The sequence below is a fragment of the Colletotrichum lupini genome, chromosome 7 (genome assembly GCF_023278565.1).
Source record: "Colletotrichum lupini chromosome 7, complete sequence".
Lineage (NCBI taxonomy): Eukaryota > Fungi > Ascomycota > Sordariomycetes > Glomerellales > Glomerellaceae > Colletotrichum > Colletotrichum lupini.
Genome location: NC_064680.1, coordinates 560,674 through 575,109, shown reverse-complemented (window position 1 = coordinate 575,109; position 14,436 = coordinate 560,674). Strand labels below are relative to the sequence as shown.

The following is a 14,436-nucleotide window of genomic DNA, read 5'->3' as shown; positions in this document are numbered from 1 at the left end:
GAGCACCCTGGTCATCGAAGCACAGACCGTTCTTTCCATTTTGGCGATGACAGGTTTCTTATCTTATCTCCAGTATGAGGTAAGCAGCCGTCGCTAGATCCACGTGATCTCAACCCTTTCCTGCCGCTTCGGCCCGCCCACACGAAATTTCGAAAAAAGAAGGCAGTCAGTCTACCACAGCTCTCCCGCATCTCGACCCCGCGAACGACAACATCCACGCAAACCACCACCTACTTGCTTCTAGTCAACCCCGAACGCAAGCCGCAGCAATGGAGAACGACAAGGGCGAGATCGTCGATCTGTGAGAAATCCCCCTCCCCATACCGAACCATCCCACGAAATGCCCGCGCGAGACGAAATCGAGAGGAGGAAGCTTTCGCGGGAAAAGCGCGACTACACCAAAAATTCGATATCGAGAGTCCCATGCTAACCTCTTGTTTTTTTTCTCGTCGAATAGCTACGTTCCGCGCAAGTGCAGCGCCACCAACCGCATCATCAAGGCCAAGGACCACGCCTCCGTCCAGATCTCCGTCGCCAAGGTTGACGAGAACGGCCGCGCCGTCCCCGGCGAGAACCACGTCTACGCCCTCTCCGGTTTCGTTCGTGCGATGGGCGAGAGCGACGATGCCTTCAACCGTCTGGCCCAGCGCGATGGCCTCGTCAAGGCTGTCTGGTCCGGCCAGCGCTAAATGCTGAAAGGATGCGACCTCGGGGGGGAAGGATGGTACGTCGGGAGTTTTATTGTACGGCTCGCAAAAGGGCTGTTTACAACAGTCGGACGGTTGGGCTGACTTGTCAAAAAGGTCTAGTCGTTCGGTCTGGTCGGTCGACATCATGGATCTAGAGTTGGCTGCATGGTATATCGCCAATTCGAGGCGTCCGGCTCTCTGCGGAGAGGAAAATGGCATAGGAATGGTTCACGACTACCCAACAAAATGAGATTTTCCGCGTTCGAGATCAAGACAAACTACCACAAAAGTCCCCAGTGACCACTCGCCCTCACCCCCTTCGCTCCCGATGCAATATCTTTGCTCCACTCCCACGCCCCGGCTAGCGAAGGATTCTCGTGCCACCCTTGATGGTCTCCCATGGTCGAGGATTCTGGGGCTACTATGATAGCCTCCGTGCCGCAGATTGATGCAGGCCTTGAAAAAGCCGTGGCCGTTAAGGTGTTCGTCATGGTACAGATACGGGTCTCACACGTCTAGGCGCAGCTGCCAGACTGTCAATACGAATATGATTTCATCCCCAAGTTTTCCGCTGCGAATCCCTCCGAGACTGTGTATTGTGGCCTTGAGAGAGACGACTGACTTAGTATTGTATCCGATAGCTGCGACTTAGCGGACGCCCGTCCTAAGGATCTATGGTTGAGTCACATTGTCCAGGTTCCACTGACGAAATAAGTAGGGGACGAGCTATCAAGGATGACAAAGCTATAGATGCTTCGATCTACCTAGAGGGTTTTCCGTGTCTGATACCCACAGTCACAGCCTGGGGATACAGCCACCCGGCCGGCTGCCCAGCCGCATCTCCGGCTTTCTGTGGGCAATCTCGGGCTACGTTCTACTACGCTTCACAGTTCAATTTCGATTCTCAGAATCAACATGGTCTCATAATTGTCGCTCTAAACAGATTCTTGTCTATAGTCATCTTTAAAACAGGTCCCGCTCTAAAACATCTTATAATACATAACGGAAGTTGGGATTCTGTCCACATGTTAGTTATCAAAGTCTCTTGCGGGTCACAGAAGCTCGGGAAACTCACCTCCTTGTCAGTCAAGTCAACTCCCTCATCATCGTGCTCAGCATCAGGCGAGATACCAGCAGCCGCCGCAGCAGCATCTCTCTGCTTGTTGCGGCGAATGAGCAGCATCCGCAACCCAACAGCAATAGCCACCTGCGAAGCCGAGCACGCGAGGATAAGCTTGCACCCAGTCGCGTACAACGGCGCCTCCTTGGCCAAAAACGCATGAGGCCCAATAATGTTACCCACGCAGTACGCCGTGAAGACAATGGCCGAGGCCGTGATACGCTTGGTGTATCCTCCGAGGTTCGTTGCCGGCATCTGCAGGGCCAGGACCAGGGAAGCGACGTAGCAGCCAATCATGTAGTAGCCGAACAGGACGCCGACCTTGTAATGCGTTCTATCCAGCTTCCAGATCATGCAGCAGCCGATAATGGTGGGGATGAGCCACACCGCCATGACGGTCGTGCGCTGGTTACGGAACTTGGATGCGGTGTAGGCACCCGTGAGAATCCAAAAGACCTGGAAGGCGCCCTGCGGGATTCCCAGCGCCGTGGTCAACAGCGGGTCAGTAACGAGCCCCTTGATGATGAGCTTGCCAAAGTTGGCCACGCCGCCGTTGATGACCTCGTTGAGCAGGACGAAGAGTGTCAGCAGCCAGACCTGGGGGTCGAGGCAGGCCTCCTTGACTTGGTACCACTTGATGGTCTTGTTAAGGACGCCCGTCTTTGCGAGACGCGCGCGGCCGACGAGGAGGGCTCGCTCCTCGAGGGAGAATCTCTTGGCGCTCAGGATGCTGTCTGGGAGGAAGACGAGGAGCAGGCCGCCCCATACAACGGTGATGCCGCCGCAGATGAGGAAGACGGCCTTCCAGACGGGGAAAGAGTCGATTTGGCCGATGCCGTAGCTGAGAACGCCGCCGAGCATGCTGCCGACACCGTTGCAGCAGTAGAAGAGTCCTGCTCGCATGGGCTGTTCAGATCGCACGTACCTGAATGCACGCATTAGGACAATGTCGACATAGGGGGGAGCGAGACGTCGAGACTCACCACATGGAAACCATCATCATGAAGCACGTCGTGATGGGCGCCTCAAAAACTCCAAGGAGGAAACGGCACGCTGCAAGTCCAGGGAAGTTGGAGCACGCAGCCGTGATCATCAACACCGAACCCCACGACAGAACACATCCCGCCACCACCTTGCCCATGCGCGTCTTCTGCGCAATGTAGACCCATGGGTACTCAGCGACCAGGTAGGCCAGGTAAAAGATACTCGCAAACCACGAGTACTCGGTCTGCGTGACGCTCGTGCTGGAAAAGAGATCAAAGACGGCGGCGTAGGACAGCGCCTGCTTGTCAATGTACTGCAAGACGTAGGTGCCGGCCAGGAGAGGGAGGATCATGAGGTCAATCTTGCGGACCAGGCGTCGGTTCTTCTCCTTGTCGTTGACGAGCTCGGCGAGATACTCTTCTGTGATATTATTCTCCTGGAGAAAGGCCTCGGACTCGTCGAGGTGCGCGACCTCGCCCGTCGTGAAGGACTTTGTCGGCTCGAGGCCATCCTCGGCGACCTTGATGTCTTTGGACACTTTCTCGGTCATTGTTGTTGTCGATGTAGGCGGGGAACTTCGAAAACAAAGACTTGAACAAGGTAAGAGTGGTGATCCTGAGAAGAAGGAGATTCAAAGATGAAGCCTCCCTACCACTTTTCCAAGGGTTTCCCGTCTCTCTGACGAGAGGGATAACTCCTTTAATGTCTCATTGCCAATTGGTCATTATCTCGACAACCCTGACCACGACACGCTACCCAGTCCGGGGTAAACTACTAGGCAGATAGGTATGATAACGCGGAGGCCCAGGAGTCCGTCAATGGGACGTCTTATCTGAACCCAGATCCATATAGAACCACATTTTACGGGCGACGTTATCCGCAAGACTGGGAATTCAGCTGGGTGCACTAGGAAATAATGGCAGTTGGCTATCGCGGGGAAGTCGTGCCGGGGGGGTCCCATGAGTCGGGGCCCGTCCGATAGCACAAGTCGGACGGGGGCTGATAAGCCGGGAACGGGGGGCATTTGTTGACTCTGTTCAACATGTCGAAAGTCGAAAGGGGGAGTCCGGCGCCCAGATCTGTGCCCGAAAGCACGTCGCGCCGAAATCGGCCGTATCGTCCCCGCGGGAAAGCCCCGGTATCAATAGCCTCTTTGAGTCGTTCTCACAATCATTTAACGCCTAATCAAGCCTTTCCCGCCACGGCGCCAAGCACCATTCGATAACTACGGAGTATTACTAGTCAGGTCATTCACTATCCGGACCTTGTCCGAGAAAGAGGGTGTGTTAAAGTCAACTGCAACTCATCGGCAAGCCGGTACGAGCAACCGCCGATTATCGATAAGAGCTTCGTGGGATGCACCCCGGTTGCGAGTTGTGAACTGCGGCTTGAGACACTTCAACTAAACTCAACTCAATCACTTGTCTTTACACACCGTCAAGGCAGAGTCAAAACTCCAAGAGACATTCACAATGGGTTCGACAATTCAAGATGCCCGTCCCTCAGTGAAACTCACCCAGGGAACCGTCATCGGCACAGTCGTGTCAGATAGTCTCCCCCGGCCAGTCGAAGCCTTCAAGGGTATTCCGTATGCGCTCCCGCCAACAGGAGATCGCAGGTTCCGCGCACCGGTCAAAGTCCAACCCTCAACAAAGGAAATCGACGCCTCGAAATGGGGTCCCGTCGCACCGGGCAAGCAACTCTTCCCAGGCGGTCCAGCGTTTGAGTACAGCGAGGACTGCTTAACCGCCAACGTCTTCCGGCCCGTCTCGTCGTCTCGAAATGAGACACTGCTGCCCGTTGCCGTGTACATCCACGGCGGCGCATTCAACAGAGGCACCGCCATGATGCACAACACGGCTTCGTTCCTGGCCAACTCGGGACAGGCTTTTATTGCAGTTTCCTTCAATTATCGAATTGGAGCTCTCGGTTTCCTACCATCCACTAAGAGTTTCGAGGAGGGTTCTGTGAATCTCGGTTTGAAAGATCAACTCATTCTTCTCGAGTGGGTTCGCGACAACATCACGGCATTCGGCGGAGACCCCAACAACGTCACCCTCTTTGGCATCTCCGCCGGAGCACACTCTGTAAGTCCTCACAGTGACCTTCCTTTCTACCATGAAAGAGAAGACTCAAGTCTGACAAACAACCCCAGATCGGCCACATCCTCATCAACGACGAAGGCCAATACAACCCACCCCTCTTCCACAAAGTCATCCTCGAGTCCGGCGCCCCAACATCCCGCGCAGTCCGCCCCTACAGCGCCCCCATTCACGAAGCCCAGTTCGCAGACTTCCTCGCAGAGACAGGCTGCCCGCCAGACCTCTCCGCCGCCGAGACCTTCGCCTACCTCCGCGCAGCGCCCACCGAGGTCGTCCAAAAGGCCCAAATCGCAGTCTTTGACAAGTACAACCCGTCCCTCCGCTGGGCCTTCCAGCCCGTCGTCGACGGCGACATCATCCCCCGCCCGCCAATGGAATCCTGGCGCCTCAACAAGTGGCGCAAAGTCCCCATCATGACGGGCTTCAACCGCAACGAAGGCTCCATCTACATCTCCAAAAAGGTTTCCAAATCTGACGAATTCACCTCCTTCTTTGCCGACCTGCTTCCCCTGCTCTCCAAAGAGGACGTCGAGACCATTGACAAGCTCTACCCGGACCCCCTCATCATCCCAACCTCACCCTACAAGGAATCCCTCGACGGCACAGGTGCGCAATACCGCCGCCTCGAAATCGCCTACGGCCAATACGCCTACGTCGCGCCCGTCCGCCAAACAGCCGACCTCGCCTCCCGCGCGGACCCGGCGCTCCCCGTCTACCTCTACCAATGGGGCCTCGAGAGCTCCCTCCTCGACCGCGCGCGCCACGGCGAGAACATGTACTACGAGGCTTGCGAGCCCGCGAAAACAAAAATCTCGCCGACGCAAAAGGAGCTGTGCTTGACGCTGAACGCCTACCTCGCCAGCTTCATCGTGGCGGGCGATCCGAATGCCGTGCGGGGCGAGAGCGCGCCGGAGAGGCCCACGTGGGAGCGGTACGTGGCGGAGGATCCCAAGGCGTTGGTGTTTGCGGAGGAGAATAAGGAGCTTATTGGGGGTGAGGCGGGGGTTCCGGCGCGGTTGTGTGCCGATACTTGGGCGAGAAAGGAGTCGGAGTTTTGGTGGACAAAGGTTGATGTGTCGCAGCAATGAGTGCGTTGTTGAGTAGAAATAAAAAAGTAAAACCCTTGATGATAAATCCTCCATGACCCAGTCTCTCAATTTCCTGGTGTTTATGTATGACCACAACTGTTGAGAGTCTAAGTACTCACGGCACAGAAGCCTCTTACTCAAAGCCAAGACCGATGCTGATACTTTTCGCAATCATCAATCTCGCACATATCATTGGACAAGGCCAAGACTATTGAGCTCATAAGTCTTTGTTTACTGAGGCGTGGCTGGAGAGCTGACTCGAAAATTGAGATTGGATCCAGACCATTGAGTGGCGCTCGAATACCCTGTAACGCAGACTAGGACCATGCGTCAAGGTCAATCTATAGGTCCATGTGGCATAAATAGATACCGAGTCGGAATATCCGTTGGGGTGCTTGATACTATTGATTCGTAGGCTTCTTGATCGTGTTGCTATCGTGGGAACGGCCTTCCCCCATCTCACTACCTCACATTGCTGCTATTGGAAGTGAACTTTAACGGAAAGTCCCAGCGATGGAGCTTATCAGATATCACCAGAGTCCAGATTCAAGCATGATTAGATGATCGTCTCAGTCGAATACTTTTTCTCTCTATGCCGGACTGGAAACCTTGTATGCCGTTATTTTGAGTCTTGAGAATAAACGCTATTGTCGCCACTTTGTACGCATTTGAAAAACAAGAATAAAAGACCAAGTTAATTCACCAAACAACACCACAACATAGTTCCGCGCGGTTTTCTACATGAATCTGTTCAGGCAATTATCTAGTATCTAAATCAGTATTAAAAAATAGTTGTTTTGCGTCCGTTCCTCAAATGACCCCAATGAGGCTGGAGGCCCTTCTCCAGAGCCTCACCGCCAACCTCCACCCAACTTCAGCATCACCACTCCGTTCCACATGCGACCACACCCACTGGAGAACTCGGGATCCCGTCCGCTCTCCCATCGATAAACCAGTGAGGGCCGGAGTAGTAGTCGGGTCGGAGACGACCGGCGAACGCCCGGTGTTGCATGTACTTTTGCCTTTTGCCGTCTTCGGACACTCACGCGTGAACTGAATGACGGTATCTACCAGCTCCCAACTCTGCTAAAGCTCCCAGCAATCTTCATCTCACCCTTGGCCTCCCGACTCGCCTCACTGTATTCAACAAGCTTGAGCGGGCGATACTCGGGCGACCACATCTGCTCCCGGATCCACTCGTCCAAGTCCTCGTCCCCCTCCGGGATCCCCTCCTCCGTCGCCACGCCCTCCTTGACGGCCGCCTTGATCACCGCCCGCGCGACCCTCACACTGACGTCCCTGACGACATCCACACCCGGCAGCAGCGGCGCCGTCTGGTCTTTGAGTGCGGGGCTGAGCGACGCGACGCCCTCCACAGCCGCAACGAGCATCTTGTCCGTCACCAGGCTCGCCCGGCAAAGCACGGAGCCGAGGCCGATGCCCGGGAAGACGACAGAGTTGTTGCACTCTGCGACTTCAATCTCAATCTCCTTACCGCCTTCACCCCAGGGGCCCTTGACCGGTTTGAAAGGGGAACCTGTCGCGACGAGAGCCTTGCCGTCGGTCCATTTGTAGATGTCCTCCGGAACGGCCTCATGGAGACGAGTTGGGTTGGAGAGAGGGAGGATGATGGGCCGCTCAACGCCGTCTGCCATGGCGCGGACGATTTCTTCCGTAAAAGCCTTGGGCTTGGTCGAAGTCCCGATGAGGACATTGGGCTTGACACTCTGAATGACCGAAAGGAGAGACGCGTCCTTGTCCTTCCAGTCTGAAGGGTCCTTGGCGAAGCCCTTTTGGGCGGCGGATACCTCGCTATCTGTGGTCAAGAGACCGGGCTTGTCGATCAACCTGTGTCTCTATTAGCCGGAATGGTGCAGTTTGTAAGGTTTGCGGGTATATACGCACCAGATCTGCTTGGAAGCATCCTCCTTACTCATGTTTCCTTCGGCGGCAATGGCGTCTCTGACCTGGTCCGCGATTCCAACACCAGCTGAGCCAGCACCAAAGATGACCAGGCGCAGGTCAGTGAGCTTCTGCTGACTGACGTGTAGAGCAGCCGTGATTGCCGCCAAAGTGACGCATCCCGTTCCCTGCACATCGTCGTTAAAGCACGGGATATGGGGGCGGTATTGATCCAAAATTCTTCTGGCTAGTAATCCATCGCATATTAGCAGGGGCCCCCATCCAAACAGAACCACCATACTTACCATTGGTGAGACCAAAGTCCTCGAAGTGGATGTAAGCGCGAGGATACAGCCTCCTGGCAGCCTTGACGAACTCGTCAACGAAGCGATCATACTTGTGTCCCCGCACACGCTTCTGTCTGAGTCCCAGATACAAATCATCGTTCAAGAGCTCCTCGTTATCAGTGCCGCAGTCGAGCACCACAGGCAGTGTTCGATTGGGATGAACACCAGCGCACAGGGTTGTGAGGACGAGCTTCGCCACGGAGATCAAAACACCACCGACACCCTGGTCTCCGATACCCAGGATCTCTTCTCCATCTGGTGTAGCTAGTCAGCGGATCATTCGGGCATAACAGATTCGGAAGACAAGGTGGCATAGGCGGGGACGGGGTACATGCCGGTAACCACAATGTAGTCGATATCCTCTGGTCGCCCCCATTGGGCGAGGTCGTGATAGACTCGATCTACATCATTAATGTTCAAAAAACAGCCGTCAGGTCTTCTGAATAGTCTTGAAAAGTTCTGAATCGCATCTCCCTCGGTTGGCGTGTACACGATGCTGAACATTTCCGGAAGATGCTCTTGTAACAACTACACACCAGTCTCAGATCACTAATGCTTCAACATATGGTACCATTCAAATACATACCCGATAGTACAAGACCTCATTCTGCTCCTTCAGCGACGTCAAAAATGTATTCTTGGCCAGGTCATCTTGGCGGCTTTTGTACTGCTCATAGGCGCGGTGCAGCTGCTGTTCGAGGGAATGAATGCTCTGGGGAAGCAGACCGGTCAGGTTGAACTCGCGGCGCTCGTCATCAGGGAAGGCTGTTCCCTTATTGAGATAAGGTGTATTGAGCAGCGCGCTGCCCGTGACGGCGCAGCTGATGGGGCCGCTGGTGCTCAGAGGCAGGTGGGAGAACTTGGGCTCCTTGCGGTCCTTTGTAGGAGCCATGGTGTGAGATAGACGGGGTAAACGGGAGCGGCGGGTGGTGATGATATTCTGAAGAGGGTTCACGATGATTCTGGGTGGCATCGAATGATGATGAACTCGAGTGAGGGGAAAAATACGTATAACACAGACCTGGAGCTTTGCACAGTCAGGCTTATGAGTGTGTTTAAGTGGGAGTCGAGATGGTCTGATGAGAAGCACATGCAAGCAGCAGAGACGGGAAGTCGTGATAAGATGTCGACGTCGCCGTCCACTTGGATTTCAATATGTACATTTTCCTTGGCACAGAAACGCTAAAGAACAGCTACGTACCTCACGTTCGGGGAAAAGGGGGGTAACGTGAGGTATCGAGGTATTTTAGAGGAGGAGAGGAAAGAGCGGCTTGATGGCGTTGCCGTCCTGCCGCTTGTGAGCGCTGACTGCCAAGTGACGTCAGGCCATTCTTTGTGGTGAATGGTGACAGCAACTTGAGTAAGTGCGTGAGGTGGGGGAGGTGCAACTTCCATTGCATGTCGGTGGCCCGAAAGGGTGGAGGAAAACACCGGAGACGACCGGGACTCGGCCGGTGTGAATGTGACCTTTTTGCTCGAATCCATGATTCTTGCCAACGTTAGGAATGCACTGATGAGCTCGTCTTGTTGACTGTGGCTTGATTGAGGGTGTGGTGCAGGTACTTTGCTGGGACATTCAGCACTTTGGAGCCATCCAAGTCATTTGGGCAACATGGACGTGGATGGCAAGTAGCACTTTGAACCGGCAATGCTTTCAATTCAAATCATGCAAAACAAAAAGTCACAACAAAATATGTCGGTACGCCTGGAGCCTCGCCCATGTAGGAAAAAAGATGGGCATGGACTATGATGGTCCTGTTTTTCTTGCAGCTCGGCAAAAATCGAGAGGAAAAAAGACGTAAACGCCCCTTCACCCCTCGATTTTTACCGCTCATAAATAGTGTATTTCCAGTCCTCTCCAGAGTGTACCGCAAAACGCGGCACAAGAAGGAGACCCTAGCCGAAGCAAAGACTCGTGAATAATCCAAGTGACTGGGTAGACGCTGCTGTAACGTAGGTAAGGATGATTAAAGCTATCCTTCCTGTTTCGTTTGGCTTCACACCACTTTCATGCTTTGACGCGATGGACACCGCCACGGAGCACAGGGAGGCAAAGTATAATGCCCATTCTCGTAGAAGTTCGAGAGCATCCCTGTTTGACTCACTTGAGCCGTTTGCTTTTGTTGCGCTGCCTGTCTTTGCAAAATGTGGTGTTCGGCCGGTGAGTTTGATCAAGTGAGGGATACGGAGGGAAGGAAATTTTCTTCTCAAATCTTACGTTGCAGCTTTCAGATTATGTAATACGCACCCGTGAGAGAATCCAATGTGGGGACTCGGGGGAGGTGCCGAGCTCGTAGAGCAGCTGGTGCCGGCTGGTGCGTTCCGCGCCCGTGTAAGTCGGTCTTGGTGACCAACTTCAAAGCCATAGACTTCAATACTTTGACTGAAGCAAAATGAGATTCTATTGGCCAATGTATATGATGCTGGTTGCCAAGTATTGTATAGGAGTCATTTCAACAATGTCGGGAGTCAACGCGGTGTCGACAGTGCGACTATTTTAGGTGTCTAAGCTTAGCACGTTCTTCATGAGGCTACAGCGTTGCAAATGAACATATATATCTATTGGCTTTCTCATCAATGGTTTTATCCGATGACCATCAACCATACGCCACATTCAAGCAGATATTGACGTCGAACTGTTGGTGACCCAAGATCACATTTGGCGTACGATTCAAGCATTCGGCACACAAAGAGGCAAGAACGTGAACACTAGTGGTGCCATTTGTATAATGATAATGATTGTTCAATCATGTTGATAAAGAAAACGGTATACCCGAACACCTAGATAAATTCATACAGTCACTGCTAACCGATGCTGGCTTAGATAAGACCAGCCCGGGCAGCCTCGCCACCACCATCCTGAACAAGTTCGTCCATGCGCCTCTTGCCCTTTCCAATGCCTCCCTCACCAACACCCATTCTTCTGGCAACATACCTCTGTGCCACGACACCCACAGCCAGACTCAACAGCTCTTCGATCCACTCGGCGACCCACTCGCGGGGGTCGACACCACCGCCCTCGACGATTTCACGAATCTCATCCGGGATAGATTGACCCAGAGAGCCCTCCTGGCCATCATCACCGCTGGCAGGAGTCAGCGGGTTGGCGGCGTCCAACCAGCGGATCCACTTGGCCGGGATGGACTGGCTGATGGCCGAGTACTCAATCTCGTGGACGGGGTCGAGGCAGAAGACGGCGAAGCAAACCATCTCATCTGCCTCATCCTGTTCGGCCACGGCCGAAGTCTCCTTCTCCTTCTCCACAGCCGACGTACTGGCAAAGAGACCCGAGTCGGCCGTGGTACCCACAGCCTGGATGGCAAGGAAGAGGTCGGAGCTGCGGACCGGGTTGTCTTCGCTCACCGGCTCAGTCGCACGTAGCCGAGCCTGCTCGACACCGCCGTGGGCTGCAAAGTACTCGCTGGCGTAACCCTCGGCTCCAGCACGGCAGAGCTTGGTGCCCTCGGTCAGACCCTTAATCAGACCCAGGTCACGCGGGGAGTCGGATTGTCTCCACCAAGGACCGTCTCTCCAGCCCGCGCCACTGTCATTGGAGTATCTGCGGCTGTGGGTTTCTTGGCCTCGCTGAATGACCATCAACTCGCCGCCCTCCACCTGGGACATGACGCGGGAGAAGGTGCCGTAGATCAATGGATCGAGGGAAGGGTACCCGACCATATCGTGGGCGATGTGAATGAGGAGTCTCTCGTGAGAGCTGATGGGAGGGGCAATGGTGTGGAGGATATTCGTGAATGTCGGAAGAGCTTGCTGGCGAAGGTTGTCTCCTGTAAAGGTAGTGTTAAAACCTACTTGTCCCCTCTATACCAACGCGCGTGGGTTGCGTTTAGGAGATGGCAAAACCAGCTTGTGAACTTACCAAGAGCCCTGAGGCCACCAACGTTTCCACGGACTTGTTCGGCCCATTTCTTGGCTTCCTCGTTCTTCTGAATCTCCTTCACAGCAGCCTCGGCCTGCTTCATGGCGGCAGTGGCCGTGTTGAAGATGCCACCCCACCAACCACCTCCAGCAGCCGCAGCGGGCGCGGCTTCGGGAGAAGCAGCTGATGAGGAGGCAGTGGCAAGCTGTTCAGCAGGCCTCTTCTCGGGTTCTTGCAGGTCGGAGCTTGTGGCACTGGGGGTGAAGCTCGCGCGGAGAGATCGTGCGCTGTCGGTAGACTTGCGGGGGGCAGTCGACTTGTCGTCGGTGGTGGGGGTCGCAGAGCGTTTGGGGATTCCCTTCGCTCCCGTCTCCTTAAGACGCGGCGTATGCGGACGGGAGGGTTGCTCGAGGTCCTTTTCGAGCTCGGCCAGGATGTCGTTATCGGCCATAGCCTTGGAGGCGGCGGTGGTAGGCTTGGGCTTCTTCTCGAGCGACTTCTTAGGGGGGGCAACATTGTCGCCAATTCCATCAAAGAGGTCGTCAATGTCGTCGCCAGCAGCGGCGGGCTTTGTCTTCTTGGAAGCCATGTTGGGCGATGGGAGGATTGTGGTGTTGGTGATGTTGCGGGGCAGACGTCACTAGCTACAAGGTGCAACACTTTGAGGGCGGTTAGGTAGCTCCAAAAGGGATGCTCGGCAAGCTTAGTCAGGCGGCGCTAGGTATCAGGACACCGTGAAACAACAGCTCGAATGGAAGGAGCAATGATTATAGCGTGGGGTTCTAAGTCCGACGGGCCAGGCCGAAGCGATCAAGGCGATATTGGTGGGTGTAACGGAGAGACACCAGCTCACTGCTCGAATAATGACGGGCGTTTATTGTTGTTGACCAAGATGCAGTTGAACATTCACCTCATGTTCTCCGACTGTGAACCAAACGGGGGAGTCTGATGCACCAGCGCAGGCACGCCGCACAGCACCACACACATTGGCGACAGCTGCTGGAGACATGCATCACATTCACCAGGGACGATGCATCAAGCGGAGAGAAGGGATGCGCTAGTCCGTATCCGGAGTGGACGAGAAGCGTGTCATCTCATTGGCCCTGAGTGAACGCCCATCCCCAGTCGGAAATGAAAAAAGCGTGTCTTGTGGGTCCCCGTCTGAAGTCGCCATCTGGCCGGGCTGGGTTCTCTCGTTCTTGGTCTGTCAAGGCTTACAGCGGGCTTTTAGGGGTCTTGATCAGTGGCTATAGGGGTGAGCCTGCTGTAGGTTCGCCCATAGTGACAAGCTTTAGGGATGTCGGGCCACTAAAGGGATTTCTTCCAGCTCCCGTCATAGGTCCTGGGATGCTTGACGAGACGGGAACTTGGGGTGCAAGTCAGCCAGAGGTAGGTACGTATCCCATTCCCGAGTCCCTTCCCCCTTGGGCCCTTCCATGTACCCACGTACCGGTTTTTCTTCCTTCCTTCCTTCCCATTGCCTTGTGGTCCAGGCGTGGCTGGCTCGGAAGGACTAACAGCCAATGCCAGTGCAGGAGCGTTCCAAAGGGGCCCAGTCGTGCCTTCCCTTTCTCTCTCCCGGCCCCTGCCAGCCAGTAACGGAACGGAAGGAAGTGGCAGCCAGCCTGAGCCAGGCCAGCAAGAGCAACAGGTGGACGTGTGTGGACGCAGACGTGGACAGGGCCCCGGCTGGCAAGGCAAAATTGAGAAATGCAAGTCAAAGTGAAGACGGGAAGGAGCCATCTCAGCAACAAGACAGGAAGGGGCCACCAACAGCACAAATCACCATCTTTTCCACCTCAGATATCTTACCCTCACGACTTCTTTGCCCTCTTGAAAATATCGTCGCTATTTTCTTTGGCTCTTTAGCTTTCTCCAGAGCGTATTTTTGTTTGCTCTAGCTATCGCGCAGACCCGTTCTGTCTGCTCTCAAATTTGACGTCTTATTTGGTATTGGCAACAGCAAGGCCCGTTTCTCTCAGCTCAGGTCTCTTTCGGTCTCGCTCACTCACACTCACCACTCACCACTCACACAACCTTTGGCTCTCACTCTCAGCTCTCAGTCGGGTGGTCCAAGTCAAGTCAAACCACCACATCACCACTTACTTGCATCAAACCCGGTTTTTTTCGCCAGCACCTTCACATTCAACCTCCCTCCCCCTACCGACAGCCTCTTACTGCCATCCGTTAAATCTACGGCGAGACAAGGGTTCATTAGCTCTTCATTCACATCACATCAATATTCAGAGTAGTCGTCTCCCGTCTCATTGAATGACTTCTCGGCTTTCTCCGCCATCTTATTGCGGCTCCCCTTCTACCCCCAAATC

General features: G+C 54.6%; 6 protein-coding genes across 6 annotated transcripts; 2 read left to right on the top strand and 4 right to left on the bottom strand.

Annotated features, from left to right (window-relative positions):
- Positions 1–269: 269 nt before the first annotated feature.
- Positions 270–689, top strand: CLUP02_13217 (40S ribosomal protein S21; the record flags this gene model as incomplete). Its single annotated transcript, XM_049292160.1, has 2 exons — positions 270–301; positions 458–689. The coding sequence occupies 2 exons, from the start codon at positions 270–272 to the stop codon at positions 687–689; spliced, it is 264 nt and encodes an 87-aa protein (XP_049149306.1).
- A 990-nt stretch (positions 690–1,679) lies between these two features.
- On the bottom strand, positions 1,680–3,343 carry CLUP02_13216 (major facilitator superfamily transporter; the record flags this gene model as incomplete). The annotated part of the gene is made up of 3 exons (XM_049292159.1): positions 1,680–1,706; positions 1,765–2,734; positions 2,793–3,343. The coding sequence occupies 3 exons, from the start codon at positions 3,341–3,343 to the stop codon at positions 1,680–1,682; spliced, it is 1,548 nt and encodes a 515-aa protein (XP_049149305.1).
- Positions 3,344–4,265: 922 nt separating this feature from the next.
- CLUP02_13215 (carboxylesterase) lies at positions 4,266–5,983 on the top strand (the record flags this gene model as incomplete). The annotated part of the gene is made up of 2 exons (XM_049292158.1): positions 4,266–4,880; positions 4,949–5,983. The coding sequence occupies 2 exons, from the start codon at positions 4,266–4,268 to the stop codon at positions 5,981–5,983; spliced, it is 1,650 nt and encodes a 549-aa protein (XP_049149304.1).
- A 759-nt stretch (positions 5,984–6,742) lies between these two features.
- CLUP02_13214 (malic enzyme) lies at positions 6,743–9,124 on the bottom strand (the record flags this gene model as incomplete). Its single annotated transcript, XM_049292157.1, has 6 exons — positions 6,743–6,753; positions 7,098–7,831; positions 7,889–8,132; positions 8,191–8,487; positions 8,564–8,633; positions 8,819–9,124. The coding sequence occupies 6 exons, from the start codon at positions 9,122–9,124 to the stop codon at positions 6,743–6,745; spliced, it is 1,662 nt and encodes a 553-aa protein (XP_049149303.1).
- Positions 9,125–9,896: 772 nt separating this feature from the next.
- Positions 9,897–10,067, bottom strand: CLUP02_13213 (uncharacterized protein; the record flags this gene model as incomplete). Its single annotated transcript, XM_049292156.1, has 1 exon — positions 9,897–10,067. One exon carries the CDS (start codon positions 10,065–10,067, stop codon positions 9,897–9,899), a length of 171 nt encoding a protein of 56 aa, XP_049149302.1.
- Positions 10,068–11,052: 985 nt separating this feature from the next.
- On the bottom strand, positions 11,053–12,698 carry CLUP02_13212 (uncharacterized protein; the record flags this gene model as incomplete). The annotated part of the gene is made up of 2 exons (XM_049292155.1): positions 11,053–12,017; positions 12,110–12,698. 2 exons carry the CDS (start codon positions 12,696–12,698, stop codon positions 11,053–11,055), a joined length of 1,554 nt encoding a protein of 517 aa, XP_049149301.1.
- Between the last annotated feature and the right edge of the window lie 1,738 nt (positions 12,699–14,436).